This window comes from Drosophila pseudoobscura, chromosome 4 (genome assembly GCF_009870125.1).
Source record: "Drosophila pseudoobscura strain MV-25-SWS-2005 chromosome 4, UCI_Dpse_MV25, whole genome shotgun sequence".
In the NCBI taxonomy this organism is placed as follows: domain Eukaryota; kingdom Metazoa; phylum Arthropoda; class Insecta; order Diptera; family Drosophilidae; genus Drosophila; species Drosophila pseudoobscura.
The window spans coordinates 24,710,274-24,733,617 of record NC_046681.1 but is presented as its reverse complement, the minus strand read 5'-3'; the positions used below and the strand labels follow the sequence as shown (position 1 = coordinate 24,733,617).

The window sequence follows — 23,344 nt, the reverse complement described above, 5'->3', positions numbered from 1 at the left end:
GGGCTTGAAGCTGGGCTTGAAGCTGGGCTTGAAGCTGGCCTAGACCTGGCCGCTGCCCGGGCCCCCCGGCCGCCTCGTGTCTTGGCATTTGACATGCGCTCGCATTTAGGCAACATTATGCACAGGATTAGTTGACAGCCAGCGGCTTCTGATGGGGCAGGCCTCGGCTCTCCTCTGGTCACGTGCGTGCGTGCGGCCTTTGGGTGTGCCCGTCTCTGGGCCATCGACACCGTCATAATATTGTAGTGCCCGATTAATTGGCCCGTCTGTGTATCTATGTATCTCTTTGCTTATGTCTGGGCGTTATTTGTCGATATTTTTGCGGCTTACTTGCGGTTATGCGGCACACTTTTGGGCAGACAAGATGGTAAGCCAGGGATAAGCCTGAGAGCAGGGCTGCCAGTGCCAAGGGAGAGATAAGGGAGACTTTCGATGGGAACAAGCAGCAATATAGAAGCATATATTGGGGGTCCTCCACAGATTTGGGCCTTTTTAAAGGAACGTATCTAGCTTAGGGTTGTGTTCTAGCAGTCAATCTACACTTTAGGAAGACTTACGGCCATAGATTTCCATCGTCCAGGACTCTTTCAGGTAGGATTTTGGCTGGCTCTCCCCAAGAAGGCGCTCAGCTGCTGCTTACCTCAACTGAAAAACCTTTTAAATAGAATTTAATTCATAAAAACCCCTCTCTCTGGATCACAGCCTTACAGATCCCCTGGAAAATCATTCCAGGGGGCACTAAAATATGATCAGCATCCTAGCGGGGGCCCTCCTGGCAAATGAGACTGGGGGACGGCCCGCTGGACAATCGATTGGATGGAACTCTGGCAACGCCTTGTTGGATAATTTTCCGTGCCGATTGACGCTGCAAATGATGAAGCATTAATCGGGGCAAAGCGGCACTGCCCCATGGGCGTGGACCGGCAGAACCGGCGAGTAATCTGCGAGAGAGACACACAGAGTTGAGGCGAGTTGGGAATTCTAAGCGGGATGTTGGCGCGATTTACTGCTTGGCTGCTTACCCCCATCGGCAGGGGGGCAGGGGAGGGGAGGGGGTGTGAGGAATGGCCATGTGATTACATGAAAAACACTGAAAAGCGAGTCAACTTTCCAACCAATTTTTGCCAGCGCAGACCAGAGACCAAAGTAGAAAATTACAACAGTTTATACGCTCGATACAGAGGGAGAGGGAGATAGCGATAGAGAGAGAGAGGGAGGGAGAGGGAGAGAGATGGAGTGGAGACCATACAAGCAACAATCCCGCAATCCCAGCAGCAATTTTCAAAATTTCAATCCCACTGCTCGATGGATGGTGCTTTTGATACCCTTTCAAGGGGTCCTCCTACTTTCGGACAGGGCCTAAGCTGTACTATAGGGGATATAGGTTTCGATCTGGTAGGTATCGAGCCACCATTTGGGCCTTGTCTTTCCATATTCACGGGCTTGGCGGCTGGCCGAAAAGTGTATCCAAAGAAACCCCTACGATTTCGCTGGCTCCTCCAGTGATTTGTTTGTCGTTGTTGGGGCTTGGGGAGGGGGGGGGGCTGGCAAACGTGGCTGCTGATGATGAGTGTGCTGCCGCCTCGATCTAATTTCTCATGCTGGAATCATCGATTCATCGTTTTGTGTTGCCCTGTAAATCAACGGGACAAAGCAGCCCCCCACCCCCGACCGGCAGCCGCTCCTCAGGCCGGACTCCAATCAATCCGAGCCAAAGCAATCCAGTGCCCACAGTGCACTCCTGCCACCCACTGTCCAAATCTAAGCGCTTCAAATATATTTTCCCCCTCGTTTTGGGAGCAGAAACGCGGCATAATTGCCGTTTTGTTCGAAGAGGGAGAGGGGGGAGGGAGGGGGAGGCTACAAATACAAATTGCACGTTTCAACCCATACATGCTGCTGTGTATGTGTGTCTCTCTCTCTCCCTCTCTCTCTCTCTGGCGTGTGTTTGGGTCAAATCAAAAAATCACAACAAAATTACTTGCCTGTCATGAAATTTGCCTCGATTTTGTTTCGGGTTTTATTTTGTTCGAGTCTTCTTTTGCGGATGCAAAACGTTTTTGCTATTTTATTTTGTCTTCCTCGCTCTGGCATCCCCCTACCCCCCTCCTCAACCTCCCCCTTTCCGCCGAGCGAGCAGCAGAAGAGTGTAAAGTGTTCCTGTGCTTTGGAGGTTGTTTTTTCTTCTTGTTTTTTTTTGCTATATGTATAATTTGAATTTACAGTCAGTGGGCCGCCTTCCGCTACGTCAAATCATTACAGTGGACAGTGGGACCAGGGCGGGTCGTAAAGGGGGGAACAAAAAATGTATTATCAAAGAAATCTTCGCCAAAAGGATGATCTAAGGGGATGATCTCTACCCTAGAGACCTGGACAGATAATCAAACCAAATAAAATCCCCCATAAAATTCCGCAAAACATGATGCGGTAGAATTTTTTTTAAAATCATCGTAAATAAATTTTCCCTTGACTGTTGTATAAGTTTTTTAAATAACATAATTTTTATCAGTGATAATATTTTATAATCAAAAATACAAAATACAACATAATTGTATTTTAAGTTTTTTTATCTGTAATAATATTTGATCTTCAAATACAAAATTACACAAAAAAATAAAAAATAATAAAAAATAAGCTGATCGAAAACAAAACAAAAAAAAACCTAAATTTATTGGTCATATTATTTTATAATCAAAAATACAAAATACAATAAAAAAAAAAATATAATAAATAAACGTAACAGCAAGCAACATAATTGTATTTTATGTTTTTTCATCTGTAATAATAAAAAAGGAAAAATTATAATAATAAAAAAAAACGTAAATATGTTCTTGGATTGAAAATTATTTAATTAAGTGAGAGAGAAATTTTAATTTTTTTTTTCGAATAATTTTCTTGGTTATTTAAGCAGTTTTTGAATAATATGCCAAATCCAAATATATAGAAATATTTACTCCATTAAATGTTTACAGACTTTTCTGTAGAAACAGCATTGCTTTGTGGAACATTTTGTGGTAAAAGAAACTGCTTTTCATATATCTAATATCTAATAATATCAATAATATCTATATATCCATTCTATATACTATCTATAATATGTTGCTCATACAAGAAAGCGGCAGAGCTGGACCGTCTTTAAACCATTCTCCTTTCAATTTCAAATTTCAAATTTGTGATATTTTTTTTCGAAAAATTTTCTTGGTTATCCAGGCGATTTTTTAATAGTATTCCAGGTGCAATATTTAGCAATATTTACTCCATTGAGTATTTGCTCGACAAGCACATATTTTTCTATAGAAACAGCATTGTTTTGTGGAACATTTTTTGGTAAAAGAATCTGCTGCACATTTGGCGCAAATAATGTCTAAAATAATTCTTAGAAAGTCTCAGAGCGGGACTGTCTTTGAGGCGCTCTCTTGGGGCTTCTCAATAACTATTTAAGAGAGTCTGAAGCCACTTCCAAATCCCCCTGAAGAAAACGCATTCCAAAGAAACGTATGGGCGTTACTCATCCTTCAATGTGTATTATCCATGCTTTTAATATCTCTCCCCAATGATAATTCCCATCTAGACGTTGACTGCAGCCCTTGGAACACCAGCAGAGGGCTCTTACGGCCCTCCACCCGTCCATTTTTAACCGATTCTCCATTCAAATCGAGTCTCGTTCCACTGTGCAGTGATTTCCAATCAACGTGACGTATGAGTGTTTGGCTCGGAGTTTGCTGTGTGTCCAACTTTGTACTGGGTTTGGGCTGGGGTTTGGGGTTTGGGTCTGAGATGGAGACTGGAGACTGGCGCTGGCACTGGGGGTCTGATTGTGAGTTCGAGTCTCGAACTGGGGCTGCGGCTGCGACTGCGGCTGCGGCTGGGGGGCTGGTCGTCTGTTGGTTGATCGGTTCGCTGGTGGGTTTGCTGGTCCCGGTCCTGGACCCTGTCCCGGACCCCGTCCCGGTGCCGGGTGGAATATGCAATTATGTATTTTTAAGTTCATGTTTTTACATTTGCCTTTGCTCCGTCTCGCTTGCACTCGCTTGCTTTGCTTTGCTTTGCGCCCAATTGCTGTAAATATAAAATTGCAGCAATTTTCTATGACTCGCCTCGATTGGAGTCGACGACGCGAGCAGGGCCCTGCCACTTGGGTCTGATTGCCACTGCCCCGGCCCCACTGTGTGTGTGTGTGTGTGTGTGTGTGTGTGGGGGGAGTGCTGTGGCCTCTAACAACCGCCCTGTGGGTGGTAGCGGGCCCAGTTATTATGAATTGCTGCAGCAAATTGCCGGCAACCAGAAACGAGCAAAATGGTGACGGCTGCCTCTGGGGGGCGGGGGTTGGAGCTCTGGCGCTCCGATTATCGGCAATCGTGCGGCATTATGGAAGATGTCTGTCTAGCCAATGCCAGTGTGGCATGCGGCATGCGGCATGTGGCTGTGCCGAACCGAGCGCACCTCTTAATTGCCGCCAACAAAAGGCACCACTGGGCCTAGACCCAGCCTCTGGTGCCGGTGTGTGGGGGGGGGGCCGCCAGTGTCTGCCACTTTTCGGGTGTCAACTACAAAATAACAACAAAATGTTTCGCGCTCTTATGAGTGCTGTTTCGGGCACCGTTTTTGAGAAACGTGATTGGACTTGTTTTGTTTTTCGCGAATCGCAATTCGGGGGGTTTTTTTTTCGATCAGTTGAGATCTCCCAAGGAGTTTGGGGAGGGATAAGGCGGGTATTTTCTATAACCAGAGATTTGTGGGGCTTTCATGGGATTTATGCAGATTTTCTCCGAGTGCCAGGCAGCTGAATGCATCTATGCCGCTCTTCTACCTCTATCCATGTGTCCCTACATCCCTCTGCCTCTTCTCTTTACCCATCCAAAACTCCCCCTTAAAGAAGTCCAATCTTTTGCATTGGGGCATCCCCAAAAACGCTTTCAATCGATGCTCGCTAAATGGCTTTAGATTTGCATTAGAAACCATCCAGTGGCTGGACATCGCTCACCATGCAAATGGATCCGAAAGGAATTTAATTCAGAAATTTTCCACTTTGCGTTTCATTCACAAAAAATTGCAAAATCCCCACGTGCCGGCCTAGACGATTTTTTCCAGATAATTCCAATGTTCATCCATATGTAGATGCGAATGAACCTTCGGTCTGTCTTTGGCTTTGTCGCTGAACTATTGGCACTTGCTCTGTGGCTGTGGCTGTGGCTGGGGCGAGTATCTGTATCTGTATCTGTACCATCCAATATACAATTTAAATCAAACTTTGTCGTCTGCAGGGTATCCACAGATACATATGTATAACTCGCACTCCACATGGGTGCATTTAGTCGATCTGTGCACCGATTTTTATTGCCCTGCGCCGAACTGTTGTTTGTTTTCATTATCGCTCGCTTTTCATCGAATTCGCTTCGTTCTGGCATCGATATAATTTGCAATTACCATCAACCGATTCTGTAAATATTATGGGGCAAAACATGCTCCGGAATTCGGGCGATAATAATCGGTTGATTATACGATCGCAGCCCTTCAGCGGAATTCTGCATTCTACGTCGGGAAATGTGGGGGCAAAAAGTAGGTTTTCCAGTGTATTTCACAGATACACTCAGTCGACCTGCCCTAGAAACCAGGACAGAGAATCGCACCAAATAAGATGTTTTAACCTTGACGCCTGGCAATTATTATTATTTTTTATTTTTAGTCAGAAAGAAAAAAAAAATAAAACAAAAAACAAAAAGAAAAAAAAAGAAAAAAAATAAATAAATAAAAAAAAGTAGAAGAAAAAAAGAAAGAAAAAATAATTGACGCCTTGTAATTATTATTGCTTTTTTTTAGTCAGAAAGAAAAGAGAAATAGAGAAAAAATATATAAAAAATAAAAAAATAAAGCAAAAAAGAAAAATAAATAAATAAAAATAAGTAGAAGAAAAAAAGAAAGAAAAAAATTTTTTTTTTAAATTAGAAGAAAAAAGAAAGAAAAAAAGAAAATTAAAAACGCGGGAAAAAATAAAAAAAGAGAAAAAAACGAAGAAAAAAATACAAAAAAAAGAAAGAAACAAATAAAAAAAGAGAAATTAAAAGAAAAAAATAAATAAAAACGGGTAAAAAAAATAAAAAAAAGAGAAAAAAGGAAGAAAAGAAAATAAATAAAAAAGGAAATTAAAAGAAAAAAATAAAAGAAAAAAAAAATAAATAAAATAAAATACAATTTAAAAAAAATGGTTAATCTTTCTATTCTATAAATCAATTGCGACTTGCCCTCTATTAAACGTATCTGTGTGTTCCTATAAGGAGGAATATCTGGCTATTTATTCCCCTTTCAACACTCTCTTGGCTGCAGTGCTCCTCCTGTCTCCATCTGTTCCTGTAGTTCTTCCACAAGCCAAGATCTTCCTCTACCTTTATCCATCTCTTGTTGGGACTGCCAGCAGCCCAAGCCACTTCTTGGGGCTACAAATTTGTGCCACAGGCTGGAGTCCGTCGCCATATCCGTAACTGAAACGAATCGAAATCGTTTGAATATGGAAATCAGAGGCTATCGATGGCCTCCTGCTGGCCCCCTCCTGCTCCAAGTCCGACTCCAGATCCGATGCCCAATGTCCGCCGAGTTGTCGATGGCAATGTTTTGCCTCGATTTGCCTCGTTTTGTTTTTCTTTTAGGCTTTTGTGTATTTGTATTTGGCCAAATGAATTGCACTTTGTCCACCTCCTGCCGCTCCTGCCCCCCTGGCCCCCCTTTGATGCTGCGATAGTTGCCCCAGGAAGAGGGGCCGCGGCTGACGCCAGGGCCGATAACAAATCGCAGATACATAATTAAATTACAGCGTTTTAATTTCTGTAATTAGTCACGACTTTGCCGCCAACGAATGCACCCAAAAACAGGGCTCCAAGGCGGCGCCAAGAGGCCACCAGGAAGCCACCAAGAGACCGGGGAGACCGGCAGATCGGTAGAGCAGATGGTGGCCCCCGAAATCAAAGTCCAATGTGGCTCAGGCTCTGGGTCTAGCCGATCCTCTGTTAGATCATCAAAATCTGATCTACTTTACACCGAGAGAGCGTGGGCCATAAATCGAGTCGAAGGCGAGCGAAAAAATATATGCAAAATATTTGGACATTGCGTGTTTGGGGGCAGAGACTGGTCATAGGGGGGACGAGGGTGGACGGGGGTGTGGGGATGGATCTGAGGCAGCTGCTGACTGCGCGTGCGCATTCACATATAAATTAAACAAACGTCGCGCATTTCACACACGCCACTCGAAGGGGGGGGCGGGACGGGGGGACGGGGGGACCTGGAACCCGGGACTGCCAACTTGATTCATGAAATATGCGCGCACCAAGAAGCAGCAGCAGCAGCAACAAGTCACAGACCCGGCCAAAATACCATAAATAAATAAATGAAAACGAAGAAAAAACCAAGCAAGAAATTGGCTCAAACCGTACACAGAGAGACTCAGAGAGACTCAGAGAGAAAGAGAAGCCCTGGCCACGTCGTGTAGACTCATTTAGACTCATTTGAATACCAAAATGCGGACACGAAGCGCCGTCCCCCAGCTCCAGCCCCAGCTCTAGCTCCAGCTCCAGACAGCAACGACGACGACATTTTCTAGGCTTATTTATTTACGACTTTATTCGAGCTCCGCTTGAAGTGCATCCATCCCAGGGTCCGCAACGTTGTTTTTTTTTATGATCTGTGCAGCTTTTCGAGCAGCAGCTGCCGCTGCCAGTTGACCACCAAAGCAGCGAGGCAGCTCCACAGATGCTCCACAGCTCCAACTCCGGCTGCAGGTGGCCTGCGCCAAGCCATTTGCATGGCTCTTTAATTTGAACTCCATTCTGCTGGCAATGTTCTTCAATTAGGGACCTGTGTCGGATCATTGATCAGCGAAGAGAAATCCTCTGCGGAATAGAGTCGTGAATAGAGTACGATTTGATGGCACACCAAGTGCCGGGAAAATCTGACAGGAAAATGTCTCGAGATGGCAACAAAGTTACAATAGTTTGAAGTACGATCTGATGGATATAGTCTTGTGATCAGAAACAACCCATTAGTTACCACAAAGGAACGATCGATATGATGTACATACGAGTACGTATTGTATTCAGGAATTGTAACCACAATAACTTATAATTTTAAAGTCCTAAAATGAAAATTATATTAATTAAATTTTTTTAATATTAATTTTAAAGTCCTAAAATGAAAATTATATTAAATTGTAGGGTTCATTATTCTTCAGTTTTTCATAATTATTATCCATAATACTATAATTATTTTGGTTTTTTTTTTAATATTTTCTCTAATATATTTTTTGATATATGTATATATATATTTTTTAAATGTAATTATTTATTATTATTATACCCAATATAATAATAATTTTTCGATTATTTGTATATTTTTTTAAAATATATTTTTGAATATTTTTTATAATTTTAAATTTAATATTTCATAATTATTTTGTATAATATAATAATTATTTTTCAACAAAAAAGAAAGAAGACTATTCAATGATTTTTATTTTTTGCTCAAAAATTAATTTTAATTGGAATACTAAAAAAATCATAGGATTTTCTGTAATAGCTTCAATAAAAAGAAACAAAAATTCACGTCTACAAATTTCAAGGGGATTTATGACCTAAAAATTGGATGAATGAATTAAATCAAAATATCATACAAAATAATGCCTTTTTATTGATTGAATTCAAATCTAATGTTGTATTTCTCGTCTTGGAGCAATATTTTATTCTGCTGATGAGCTTTTCAAGTGGATGATTTTTACAGCCACAAAAATAAAAGACAATCCTTCTTAATGGTCGCTGATTAGATCCCCAAAACTCCCAGCTTAAAATGGAGTAAAATATGATACCAAATTCACGCTAGTAATTCCCTTTCTAACTATTCAAAAATATATCCTAATTCCAGTCCGATTTCGTATCTTTCTTGAACCTGCAGCCAAAGCACCGAGTTCCTGGCTCTGCTAATGATGTAAATCACTGATAAATAGAGCAAAGCCCCACCGGCATGCAGTCTGAAAAGTACCGAAAAGTATCCGCAAATGTACAAATATACACACTCCCACTTTCCACCCGTATATATCGGGGGGGGGGGGGGGGGGGGATATTTTGTGTATGAGTTGCTAAAGTTTTAAAAATAACGAAAATGCGAACTCAGCGCAAACTGGCATCAGGATATGAAGAAAGTGCAGTTTATATAAGTATTTTTTTGTTGTTGTTTTTTCATGTGTGGAAGTGTACGTGGCGCTTACTCAGGGGGGGTGGGGGGTACACTGCGTTTCAGGGGTGTAAGGTGCTCACGAAATGAATGACAATTAATCAATGGAAATATGCCTAATATACTCGAATGCTCAGGAGTTTCTCGGGGAGGACCTATGGGAATCTGAGGTCCAATTATAAGATTTCTTAGGATTTTGGCACATTTTTTACGCTTTGTTTCCTGGTTTTAATAATAAAATTAATCGTAAATAATAATCTAAAAATAATCAAAAATAAAACAAAAATAATAAATAATAATAAAACAAATAATAATAAAAATAAATAACAATCAAAAATAATATAAAAATAACTAATAATAATATACAAAAAATAATAAAATAATAAAAATAAATAATAATATAAAAATATTAAATAATAATAAAACAAAAAGTAATACAAAATTGAAAATAAATAATAATATAAAATTATTAAGGAATAATAATAAAACAAAAAATAATAAAATAATTAAAATAAATAACAATATAAAAATATTAATGAAAAACAATAAAACAAAAAAAGTAATAATAAAAAATATATATAAAAAAAATATATTCCCAATAAATACCAATTGGTGAGTGCATTACACTGCCGAAACCCACTGTATGTATCGCAAAAAACCTATACATATGTGCCAGTAAATAGGAGGTACATAAGTGTGTGCGTGTGCGTGTGTGTGTGTGTGTTGCACGTTGAGGGGAATATATGTACTCGTAAAGGTCAAAAGTTTTTCGTTTGCAGTTGAAACTTTTTATGCAGCTCTTTCTTTATCAAGCGTGTTACAGCACACACACACACACACACACACACACCGACACACTCACACCCACACACACCGACACACACACACACACTACGTATACAGGCAGGACTCCAGGGTCCTTGCTGCTTAAGTGCGCTTCGACTTTGGCTTTCACGTCCGCCCATTCGAAAAAGGTAGTTTTCATATTTTTGGCGATAAGCAGCCATGTCCGACAGTGTGTGTGTGTGTGTGTGTGTGGGGGTCTGTATCTGTGTGCACTTAACAGGGCCACCGCCCACAAATACCCCCCACCCCCACCTACCCCTCCCTCCCCCCGGTAACCGCCATTAGCCAGGTGTAGTCCTCGGTAGGGGCCGCGGGCGGAAAAAAAGTGGAGAGAATTTTCCGCAGCAAATGGCAAAGCATAAATTTATGTAAAAAGATCTGTGATTTATAGCCCCAGCGACGGGTAAAAGCAAAACTTTTATTTACCCTCCCCCCCCCCCCCCCCGTGCCCCCTACGCCTCCCTGCCAGGAGCCAGTAGCCAGGTTTAATTTATGGAATTTTAGTTTTAACGCCGACGAGCCACAACTTTGGCTCCCCCACAGAACATGGCTGTCCATTGTTCGCCCGGCCCGGCCAACCCGTGCGTGTTCCAGCCCCACCCCCTCGCCGTGAGTGGTGACCCCGACTGGCCGTAGCCGAGGCAAAGTTGAAAGTTTGCAACGCACATAAATCAGATGCACTTTCGGGCATTTCCGTGCACGAAAAAAAAGCAAGAAAGAAAAGCGTCCAAGGACTCGCCTCGCGGCTGCACGGAAATTAGCTGGGGCTGTGGGGCTGGGGCTCCACCATCGATTGCAGTTATTGCAGTCATTTGTGGATCTATCTGGCGGCAGGAGATTCCCTCCATCGCGTCTGACAAATTCCGAGTCATTTGCGTTAAGTATCCTTTTTTTTTTTTGGTTGCCAGGCCCCTGCACGGACGTGCGGGTCTAATGACGTACGGGCCAACGTCAAAATTCAATTAGTTCTGCGGAAGCTGAGCTCCAACCCCCCGTGCCCCCCCTCCCCACCCATCATAAACGTTGATGACGCTGGAGGGGGAGGGAGCATGAAATATAAAGCAATCTCCCTAATTGCCATTAGGTATTTCTCACGAGCTTCTGCCCCAGAGCTAATTGAGCGCCCCCCCTCATTAGAGGGCCCCCCAACCCCCCTTTACCTTTACTTACCTCAAGTGAAAGCCAGTCGGCAAGCCGAAGCCATTGCCCCTTGCACCATAAATTATCGACATAAGCCAGGGATCTCCCCCACTCCCACTCCCCCATCCGTATCTCATAGATACTTTCGCTCATATTTTGTGCGGCTAAGCTGGGGCCTGGCACAATGGCTGGCTCGATGGTCGATAGAACAGAAGCAATTTCCAAAACATCGAACTTGCCAAATCCTCTTTGATCCGCCCCCCCCCCTCCCCGCCCCCCGCATGTATGGATGTCATAAAAAATTAAGTGAATCCCGCACCGAGGACTAGATGAGAGCGAAGCCGGAGCGGAGCGGTGTGGTGCCGCATCTGGTCAAATATTTGCACAGACAAAGGGATGCGCGGCCTCCACTTGGCCATAATTCCAACGCCTGTCTCCCCCTCCCCCCACCACCACCACCTTGATAAGTGTGCATTTAATTTTGTTTAAGTATATTTAAAAAAGGACCAAAAAAAACCAATGTATATGTACTCTCGAGAGCACTTGCTGACAGCCCAACGACACGCGACAAGTTTTTCAGCCGTTTTCCACCCTCCAAGGGGGTCCGCGTGGAGGGTGGCTTTCGGGCTTTCGGGCTTTTGTTGTTGCAAATCAGAGAGTGACAAGATAATAAATAAATATCAAAATATGTCATAAGGAGATTTTCAACAGCCATCAATGGAGTTGCTCGAGTGTTCGAGTGTTGTGTGGGTTTTCCCTGGGACTGTGGGACTGGTGTTGGGCCTGGTGGCTGGTGCTGGGGTGGCTCTGCACTCGAACAGAAGGTGTGGTTGCCGAAACGGTTAACCGGTTACTGAAGTGCCTCTAGAGGGCAACGGGGGCTGGCCTGAAGATACAGAACAATGTGGCACGGAATGTAGCTTTAAGCACGGTGGGAGTTTGCTCTTTAAGAGATGTTTTACCAGGGATATATCTCAATGATGATTATTTCGTTTTAGAAGGATGTTTATTGGATAGTTATGGCTTTAAGGGAAGCTTTTCTTGCTTGGAGACCTGGCAGAAAGGCCGTTTGAGGGGCCTTTCAAAGGTGTATATCAATTTCCTTTAGTAACCCACTCAAATGGTCTTTGAATGTATCTCTCAAGGCTCAAACAAGGTCTATCCCTGTGCCTGATAGTGCCTAAACCTAATAGATACTTTTAATCCTAGCATTCCTCAACTTTTAAGCATTCCCATCCAATATTGGGCACCTCCGGCAGCCTCTTTATCCCTCATTGGAAAGGAAATTGACAAAAAAACCTCTCAGATGGTTCTTAAATGTATCTTTAACCCTAAACATGGTCTTTCCAGTATCTAACCACACGCCTGACAGTGCCTATCCTCAATAGATACTTATACACTGAATATTCCCCCCCTTTTAAGCACTCCCCTCCAATATTTGGCACCTCTGACAGTCTCTAGATCTCCACAACTCCATTCTCCTCCCTCGAGAGTCCACTGCAACCTGTTATTGGTGGTTGGCTCTCTAAAAGAAATCCCTGCCTGTGAAATGCCACTCAGCTTAGGAGCTCCGTCCGTGTGGGCTGTGGACCGTGTGTGTGGGACTCAAAAAAGGGGTTACCAGGAGCCACCCCAAGGACTGACTCGAAATTGGAAATGCTTGTCATATCCTTCATTTATCTGTCTTTCCACATTTGGGGGGGAGGGAGGTGGAGAGGGGTTTCGCATTTCATAAATTATTTGTCACAATTAATTGAATTGTGTCGGAGGGGGGTGTGGGTGGGTCAGTGGCCGCCCCCCTCCCCCCTCTGGAGTGCCCTCTGAAAAACTTTCGCTTGAAACTCTTGCACTTTTGCCGGAGTTTCTGTGCAACTTTTCTCACCACTAAATGAGCGACGGGCGGTACTGAGGATGCGCCGCACTGTCCTCACTATCCTGTCTGTGTCCTGGCAAATAATTTGATGAGATACGACATATGTGCAAACAACTTTTGTGCGGTGCTTCATATAATTGAAAATCATATACGCACCGAACCCCGCCAGGAAGGACACTCGCAGTCCGCCCCCCTCCCCATTCTGCGGGGCAATTTAGAGGCCAATATCCTGCTGTGAAATATGCGGTGATTTTTTCCCTTTGTTCCTGGGCTGCCAGGGGGGGTCCTGGCCTGGGCTCTGGCATTAGGCGTTGGATTTAGCGCTCAGAAATGATTTATGTTTATGACAAATTGTTTGGCATTCAATGAGGGGGGGGTTAGAGGGTGGTTGGGGGGGCCTAGCAGCGATTGGAGCCTGCATCTGGATTGTATCTCGATCTGGGCACAACTTTAAGGGAAATAATCCCCACAAAAAGTGAAAATTCTGTGGAAAATAATATGGAAAAAGGTCTTCCAAAGCTGGACAGTATCCCCCGGATGGATGATCTTTCTCTTACCAATGAGGGCCCTTTTAACGAGTCTTTGGGCCCCACCCCGATTTTCCTGGAAAAGAAATCAATCGGGCATTTCTTCAGATGCAAAGTGAAATCTAAAGGCATGGAAATAAATCAGCATAAAACCCAATGCAGAGCCAGCTCCGTGCAATTAATGTTTGATAATAATCAAATAATTAACTTTCTTAATTGAAAACAATGAAAAGAGTTTTATTAGAGGCCGTACCCCGTACTCCGTACCCCGGGCCAAGGCGACGACAAGGGGCTGGCCATCCGCCAGGGCCAGTGCCGGAGTATCTTTCACCTCCATCGGGCCATGGGCCTCCGACGAGGGGTGTCTATTAAATTTTGAGGTTCTTTAAGAATGCATTAAAACAATGACGGAAACAATGGACACACCGGGGGCTGGGGGTACTAATAAAATGGTAAAATATTTACTTTTATCCGGGGAAAAATAATAAAAATCGATGCCATACGGCCACAGGCCATAAAATGTGACAAGACATAAAGCAAATGTCTAAACACACAGACACACGGCACTTGCTGTGGGACAGGATCGGAAAGGACGGGGACGAAGGCCGGGCCATAAGGAAGCAGATACAATAAATTACTTGACGGAAGATATTGATAAGGTGGCACAGAGTCGAGCACAGAGCAGAGCCCACAGAGAGAGAGACACCCAGTTGATCCCATATCCATCCGTGTCTCAGTCGTGGCCTTGCCGCTTTTTATGGCCTCGTCTCCGTCGTCTCCGCCGTCTCCGTCTCGACGTTTGTCGCCAAAGATGACGCATGGCCAACCGGCAGGGCCCAAATGAAATGAGTTAAACGCGGCAGGTAGGCCGCTCTGCCCCTGGCCGATAAGCACTTCGATAGACGTCCCTCCACAAGGAGTGGAAATTTGTCAAAGGCAGCCGTTTGGAGGATCTTGAGGCACTGCCAACAGAGTCAATCAATTCTCAAATGAGAAAAAGCAACAGCCTGGCTTTGACTTTCACTATTTTTAGAGGCATTTCCATGGCAGGTTTGCAAGTAGATGGGGGAATGGGATTAATGAAGGAATATTCATCGGTTGGGATGGGCAAGAATATATCACAATTTACAATCCACAGAGACGGCGGCATCTATTTTACGTTTTATTCACAGAAAATCACTTGGAATTATTCTTGTGAACCACCTCTAAATATAGATATCATTCGGTCGAAAAAGTCAAGCAGAAAATCAGGTAAAAAACTGCATTCAAAAGGCTCTTTTTTCTATGGATTTACAGCCTCGAAACACACAATATAAACATATTCCATATTATATTTTATTCACAGAAAATCAAGACTTTGAAAACACTTGGAAGTATCTCTTAAGTAACTTCTCTAGATATTCGATATTATTTTGTAGAAAAAGGCCCTTATTTATAGGGATTTAAATAGAGAATTTAAGAGCCGAAGTACCTCCTCGAACGCAATATTTATTCCACTTTAGCCATGTTAAATATGTAATTTTAAATAGAAATATAAATAATATAAAGTTAAAGATATTTAAAATTTTAATTTAAATAAATATAAATATAATATTTAATATAAATATAATATATAAATAAATATATAAATATTTTAATCACGAATTTAACGTTAAATATACTTAAAATTTAAATATAAAAGTATAAATATTTTAATCACGATTTTGTAATACCTTAGAATTATTCTTGAGTATTACCAATAATTTTGGCTATATTCTGTCGGAAATGTTGAGAGATAAATCAGGTCAAAAGGCTTTTATTTCTATGGATTTAAATTGGGAATTCAAGACCCGAAAGTGGGCCGCAATTTTTGTATTTATTTATTTTTTTATTTTATCCATAATAAATGGTTATTTCGAATCTAAAATATATACCGAACTATATTCTCTGTATATTAAAATAAATTATAATTAAATTCTCTATATTCCCTGCCTATTAAAATACATTATAATTGATTTCTCTATATTCTCTGCATATTAATAAATATTCGAATTAATTTAACAAGCCATAAATTGGCGTTTAATAATTTATATAAACACAAATCAAGTGGGAACTACTTTTCAGCGCAAACCAGTTTAAAGGCCGATCTTAGGGCGAAGCCAAGGCGCTAGAAAGTGGTTCTCTAGAGTGGAAAATAATAATAATAATAAACACATGTATTTCTGTTCAATGAAAAGTAATATTCAAAAGGCATTTGGCATGAATGGGGGGGTGGAAACGGAGGAGGGGGGGCAGATATGCATCGGGTCGAGACTTGATTCGACGGGTGGGGGGGGGGGGGGGGGGGGGGGGGGTGGTTGGAATATTGGCATTATGAATAGTTTTTAGTGTCAAAAAACTCGTTTCAATCCGCAAAGGGCCAAGCCGCTGAGAGAAAAGATTCCCCCAGATTCTCCCAGAGATTCCTCGCTGTTGAAGGGCATAAAAATTCATGTCGCTTCCAGAGATCCGTGGACGATAAAACAAATTAGCACCTCAATCGGCAAAGGCCTGGGAACGAGGCCCAAAAGCCTGGGGCCCGGGGATCGACTCGAGCTTTGAGCGAGTTGTAATAAACTAATAATTTATAAATTCCGTTTGATATTCAGCAGGCATCGAGCTGCACAAATAATTCCCATGAAATAGCCAGAGCTACCGTGTTGGCCCGGTCCAGTACGGTACGGAACATGCAAATAAGGCGACAATTTCCCAGCACGTTCGCGCAGACTCAAATCCCATTAATTACGTCCGTATCGGCGGGGGGTGGGGGGAGGGGGGCTGTGGCATACACGAAATTTTGCTTTATGGGGGCCCCCTCGCGACAGCCACAATCACAGGCCGATGGACATCCGATAGATACATAGATAGATTGATAGATAAATAGAGGTTCAATTTTCCGTCATAAAAAATCATTAGAAACGTGCTTGAAATCTGTGAAAACAGGCGACATATCACACCGTGTTGACGCCGTCTGCGGACAGCCCCCACCCCCCCCGCTCTCCGCTCCCCGCTTCGATCGTATCTCACGGATATGCCCCTGACACTTGAGCAATAATAATTGTCAAAGCTTTGACTCGCGTTGACTTATCGGACTGGCAGAGAGAGGAACCCAAAAGGCCGCCGCTGGCGCCGTCGCCGTCGCCCCCCATGGGCAGTCCTCAATACCAATTAGCGCCACTCGCAGGGGGGTGAAGAGGGTGTGGGGGGATCTAAACATATTTAAATTACCGTAAGTACAATATTTACCCACTCATAAAGGCCTCGCCCCCAATCGTTGGGCCATAAACACGCGTAACCGATTCTCGATTCCCGATTCTCGATTCCCGTCGAACTTTCTCAGCGGCGGGGCTCTAAAATATTTATGGGCTTTCTGAATATGGCTTGGAATTTTCAATTACATTAATAGAATGCCCCAACAGGGGCTCCGCAGAGCGGGGGGCAGCAATAAAGAGCTTAAATCCGGGATCGAAGGCAAAAACTATTGAAATATCAAGTCCCTCCCTCTCAAAATATATATTTTAAATATATTTCATGCTGAAATAGAGTTTCCATCTATTTGTGGAGACTTCCGTGGGCCTTGGGTAAATAAATTAAAAAAATTTTAAGAATTTTTACTAAATAAAAATGATTTATTTCGATTTTAGCCACATAAACTATCGTGGAAATACCCGTTTCATTGGGTTATGCTATAGATAGATATTCCAAAAATGTTGCAACATAAATTTCAGGCCCTCCAGCACATAAAATCATAAAAATATTAGCACCTATTTTTCCCCTATTGGAAATTGGGATATTCGAAAAGCATAAAGTTTATGATATTTATGTTGCTGCTTGGAAGGGAAATGCAGTGGAAATTTAATAACGTAAACAGATTGCAGCATAGCAGAGGAGGAGAGACCCAGTACAATTATCCACAAGATGGAGATGCATCTCTCGCCCCTTGAAATATTGTAAAAAATTATTGTTTACAGATAAAAAACAACACAAGTAGAGCTACGTGCTGTCAGACGGGCTAAACCGGAGATACAATTTGTTTCCATCCATCGAGAGCTGTCTAAAGATGGGCATGGGGCATGGGGCATGGTCTGGGGCATGCACTGGGGCATGGGGCATGGGGGGTTGGCGCAAATGAATTGTATTGGCAGCTGGCAGACGGCGCGACGTCCAATAAATGCATTTATTATATATTTATGCCAATGCAGAGTCAGAGGCAGCACCAGACGAGAATCGACGCTAATTAATTGAACTTTTCATAAAAGTTTTAGCCGCGAAGCACAGATACTTCTCGTGCCACATGTGCAGCCGCAGAGGCTCCGCCGTAGCGAGCCAATGGCTCACTCGAGGAGGCCCGATGGCCGATGCCCGATGCTTGATTGCTAATTGCAGCTCTTTGGAGCGAGGGTTGCCAGAAGAGAGCCAAGAGAGAGGCTTTAGGGGACCAAGAGGTGACTTTGGGGGTCTATTTAGAGGAAAAGAAGCTCGGATAGGCCCTGCTTTGGCTGCTAGACGTCTTGGAGGCTATATTCCTGGTAGATATATCCCCCTCAGACACGATTAAAGACCTGCCCATGGGCTTTGCCCCTTCTAGGACCCTCCCCCAGGCCCCTGCCAACTCTTTGACCCCCCCTCGGGGCACAGCCTCCCCTCGTTTCGGCCACCAGCCGCCGTGGATTGCTGCGACACAAGTCGGCTGCCACTGGGGCAAGGCAAGGCAAGGCAACAAAATTCGTTGTAACAACAAGTAGATTTACAATTTGTGATACTTTCCCGTACTTCAACGACTGAATAAATATTCATCTATCGACAACGAGGAGAAAAAAAATCATGTCAGGCGTCAATTTGAAAATGTTTAAGTGATTTGTTTACACGCGGCAGCGTCTATTAACGAATTTATGTTAAACAAAGGGAAGTCGTTTGTTCAGAGACCCACAGCCGGGCCACTGGCCAGCCCCCGAGTTGCCCCAAACAACAGTTGCAGACACACAATACACTTCATAAAATATTAATCTGCTGATTTATGATTCCATTTTCGTTTTTTATTGCGGAACAGAGAGGAGACCCGAGAGGAGCAGCCTCTCTGGGCCTTTGTTTATGCCTAGTCGATCGATCGGTGCATCCCAAAACAGGCGTAAACATTCGGGCAGGGGCTGCCAGGGATTGGGGGGGGGGGCACGTGTTTGGTCAAAGGTTTGGCCAGAGACTAGAGGCAGGCACAAGGAGAAAAAGGGGTTTCGAAGGGCTAAAAAGGAGGTCGGAAAGGGGGGTATAAGAGGTAATGGTAGGCCCCTTTTAAGACCTCCAACACACAAATATATTCATTCATTATCTCCCTATAGAGCTCTGTAAAGTCTACACCCCCATAAGATCCACATTCCTTGGGCCGAAGCCTCCTCTTTAGAGGCCTGCTGTCCTGCTGCGATTTGCGATACATCTTCATTGGAGATCATCGCTGATCAAACGCCCAGACCGTGGTCTAAATTTAGTCAAGTTCCCTTTGAACTTTTCAAGAGGGCCACCAAGGGGATTCCCCGTGGAGCCATGCGCCCAATGATGACATGGAGATGCAGGAGGCGGGGGATTCCTGCCCCGGTTTGAACTTTTGTCCCACACATAAATCCCAGGCATTTAGCTCCAGCGAAGGGCGTGCCTAATCCGAGTTTTTATCGTTTCTGGCAGATAATTCATCTGCCAAATTGCCAGCGAATTACAAATTAATTTGGAGGCTCAAGGCGGCAGCCATGAAATTGCGTATTTCCAGCCAAATTGAATATTCAAAAATGTTCCCAACAAAATAATAAATATCGCGAAACTAATTGAACGGCTCGGAGCCCCCGGGACCGAGGACCGAGTAAATATTTGCATAAATTGGCAACGCTTCGTGGGCCTCACGTGCACGGGCGCCGGCGAACCGTCAAATGCAGACAATGACAATAAGTTCCTCCTTCGGTTATCCCTTTTGCCAGCAGGACGACAGATGCATCCCTTGTTTGCTTGCTTAAGCCATTCGGAATGGGTGTCCTTGGTGTCCTTCGCGTCCTTCGTGGCCCTTTCGACGGGTGTAATTCTGCGGCAGCGTGACCAATTAATTTGATTGTAAAATGTGAAATTCGTATTTAAAATCAAATACAACAAAAATGACAACCGCCTATGACGGGAATATTAAAAAAGGACTGCGGAGCCACCACCAGAAGCCACCCCAAAGGACACCGGACCCCGGAGACCGGAGATGCTGTCTCTACTTTAAAGTCACGCACGGAGTTTGCGCGATTTTTATGATAATTTCTCACAGCCATTGGGCCCCGTCCTTCCGTCCGCCATTGCTGTGGGATCCCCAGACAGGGGCTTAAAAAAAAGGATATTTTCCGCTTGACTTTCATTTCCCTTCTCTTTTAATAACGACTCTAATGCGCAGGTCCTCTTCCGATCGAAAAAAGGGTCGTCCCCCTCCCAGTTTTCCGCCTTTTATGTCTCGTCATCAGCCTTTATTGGCGCAAAACTTTTAGGCATTTGCATATTTCGTGAAATTAAAGATTCGATTGATTAGCATAGCCCAAAGTCAGACCAGGGAAGCCCCTAACCTTGGCTCCAGCCAAAGATACTTCTGGTAAGAGACCACAGACAGGGGATTCGATGGGTAAAAGGTGTGCTTAAGCGGTTAAGCAGGGCTTCCTTGGGACCTCTAAGCTCCTGTTCTCCGCCGCGGTTGAGTGTCGCTGAAGCTCGAGGCCTGTACTTGGTTTTGGGTCCCAGACCTGGCGAAAATCTGCTCTTCCTTAAGCCCTAGATACTCAATTTGTTGTGGCATTGATTGTGGGAGAGAATCGAGGTTTATATCCAAGCAGCGGGCTTTGTTTTTGCCTTCTAGGGACCGACTTCTAGGCGTCGCCGAAGACTGTGCATTGCCGAAAACTCTGTGGATTTCCTGTAGGATATCTTGGACAAAAAAGGTAAGTCCTGTTCCATTGTAAGACCGACTCAGAGGCCCAGGTCATAGCCTGCCCCTACCCCCACCCCACCACGAATCATGGCCCGAATATTCTATTCTATATATTTAGTAAACACTTGCATAAACCATAAAAACCAAAAATACAGCCAATAGAATCCATTCAGGCTTTATGAGCCCGTACAATTTCGGCAACAAGCAGCACAAAGTCGCGGCCACTGCAGTTGTGGCAAGGCCGAGGATCAGCCACTCGTGTTGGAGAAACGCCTCGCCACTCATCCCCCAGTCCAGGCACACCGACAGGACTGCCCGGTGGATCAGGGGCTCCACACTGCCCCAGGCCCCGTAGACCACAAGGTCCAGCAGATCGTAGGCCACGATTGTCTCCACCAGGATCACCATTTTGGGGGTCGTGTGGGGGGAGACGTCAATGCGCGCGGCCCACAGCAAGGTGGCCACAATTATGAGGCCGCGGGCCCAGCAGGGGGCGGGCGACCACTTGGGGGGCTCGAAATAGGACCAGCCCAAGGTGCTGCGCAGAAGGAGAGTGAGAGCAATCGACAGGAAGGAGACCATCGTCAAACGAATGACTTTAGAGACTGTAGAATGTTTGGGAAATGATTTTGAAGTAAGGAGAACCGACTACGTGGTGGCAAGGGATCACTAGGGTCTGTCGAAAGGTGTCTCCTCTATCCTTAGAAGCCCTCTTTCCACCCACAACTTGTCGTGGCTTTGATTCCATTCTATTACACACAATATCATGTCGTGGCCCATAACACAGAGTGGCACTACTTTCAGGGATTCCCGCTTATTGCCACATAACGAACAGGCAAGTCGTTTGCCTCGTCAACAGCGTCTCGAGCAGGTCCTTCCTGCACACAAGGACCACAAGGACAAAGCCAGAAAGTTATGAGCCCTCGCCTTCGGGGAGGAAGGTGGCATAAAATTCACTTTATATGCAGCACAATAATATTTCCATTTGGCGAATTGCCCTAGATGCCACGCCCCCCCCCCCCAGAGGACTCCCAGGGGAGTTGAATTCTCATAGCATATGACTTTATGAAGAGATACATTTTGTTTTCTTGTCAAGAAATCCGTTCTGGCACTTTCCCGGAAAATTGTTATGTGCTCTTCGTGACTGGCCGCCTCTTCCAGGACTTCCAGGAGCGACTTTAAGCACCAGCCAGGCCCTGGCTTTAAGGGTCAACCCTTCGCCGCACTCCAACCCTTCACTCGGGGGGCGGCAATTATGCTCCTGGCTTCGGCTTCGGCATCGGTCATTAAATCATTCATTCCGGGCCATTTAATAATTTTCGCAACAAAGCTCGGGCCTCTCCGAAGGGACGGGGGGGCAGGGGGCAGGGCATAATAATTCATTAAGGCCCGGACCTGCGCGCTCTCATAAATGCCCAGACAGGGGCCCGGCCACAATGGGCCCAAAGCGGGCAGAAGGTCAAAAATGATAAACGGATATTGGGCAGAGGATATTTTCTCGTTTCCTTTTCCGATTGTTGCCAGCCCTGGCATTGTCCTTGAATAATTTCAAGCCGCATTGAAGGAGTCCTCGGCCGGGATACTCCTTTCAGGAGGACAACAACAATTGCAGGAGCAGAGCAGGGGAGGGGGGGAGGGGAAAAGTTTAAGCTGTCAATATTTTGACTTTTGCTGCCTGCTTTTGTGAAGTGGGCGTATAATTAATGGATCTACCCAGCCGATGGCCGATTGCCGATTCCCATCAATGGCAAAAAAATATTGTGAATGGGGGGGCAAAAAGGGTTCGACCGGGGTTCGTCCGGGGTTTCGCCTTTATTTATGGCAAAATAAATTGAAATGTCAACCGGGCGGGTGGAATATTCGTATCATATTCAGCAACAAACTATGAGCCTCGCACATTGTGTCTGACGGCAATTTCATACTCCATATGGTAGAAGAGCTCCAGGACAGGGGCTGGGGAAGGGGCTGTGGCAGGGGCAGGGGCAGGGGCAGGGCTTCCATTATGTTTATTGCGGCACGGACTCGCTCTCGGCCCTCGGTCAATGGAGTTCAATTACACTTTTGAAGAGGCCGCCATAAAAGTCCCAGCACAAAGGCATCTTCCGTCTTGAGGGTCCTGCCTGGGAATGGGGTGGGGGGTGGGATGGGGGTTGCCTTTAATGATGTGCAAAAGGGTTTGGCTTTGACTTTAGTTCGCCGTTGTGCCAATTCATTATTGAAATTTCTTTTAGTTGGTGCTTTAGGAGATCGCAGGGTCCTTTGGGGTGTGAAAAGGCCTAAAATTAGAGCAAATACAAGGGAAAGTTCGGGAGGGAACTACTGCCACGATTGGCTTTCATTTGCCTTAATTTTCCACTCATTTTGCCCTCCTACAAGCGACTCTTTCCCCACTCTTTATGTATCCATCGCTCGATATATCAAATTTTATGATTTCGGGGCGCGGTGGGTCGCGGTGGGGCGCGGTGGGTCGCGGTGGGTCGCGGTGCCTGCCTGGAATTCGGGAGTTATGATATTAATTCGTGATTATTATGGCTCTGCAACCTGCCACCGCCGATTGGTGCTGCCGACGTGAGGCGAAACCCCAATTTGTTTGGAAAAATATGAAATTTATTTTATGATTTGATGGCCCCCTGATGTGTCGTGTTATGAGTGCGCCCCAAACACGACAGCCCGCGCACCTGTGGGGCATGTAATGAGGTTGTAATTTATGTGGACATAAATTAAACAAAACTGAAGAATATCCCCCCACCCCCCTCCCCCCCTTAAGGGCCTTCAATCAATCTAATCATT

At 44.5% G+C, this 23,344-nt stretch overlaps 1 protein-coding gene across 1 annotated transcript; it reads right to left on the bottom strand.

Annotated features, from left to right (window-relative positions):
- Window positions 1-20,651: 20,651 nt before the first annotated feature.
- Window positions 20,652-21,193, bottom strand: LOC6903052 (uncharacterized). The gene has a single exon (XM_002132740.3). It carries the CDS (start codon window positions 21,134-21,136, stop codon window positions 20,669-20,671), a length of 468 nt encoding a protein of 155 aa, XP_002132776.3. The 5' UTR covers window positions 21,137-21,193; the 3' UTR covers window positions 20,652-20,668.
- Between the last annotated feature and the right edge of the window lie 2,151 nt (window positions 21,194-23,344).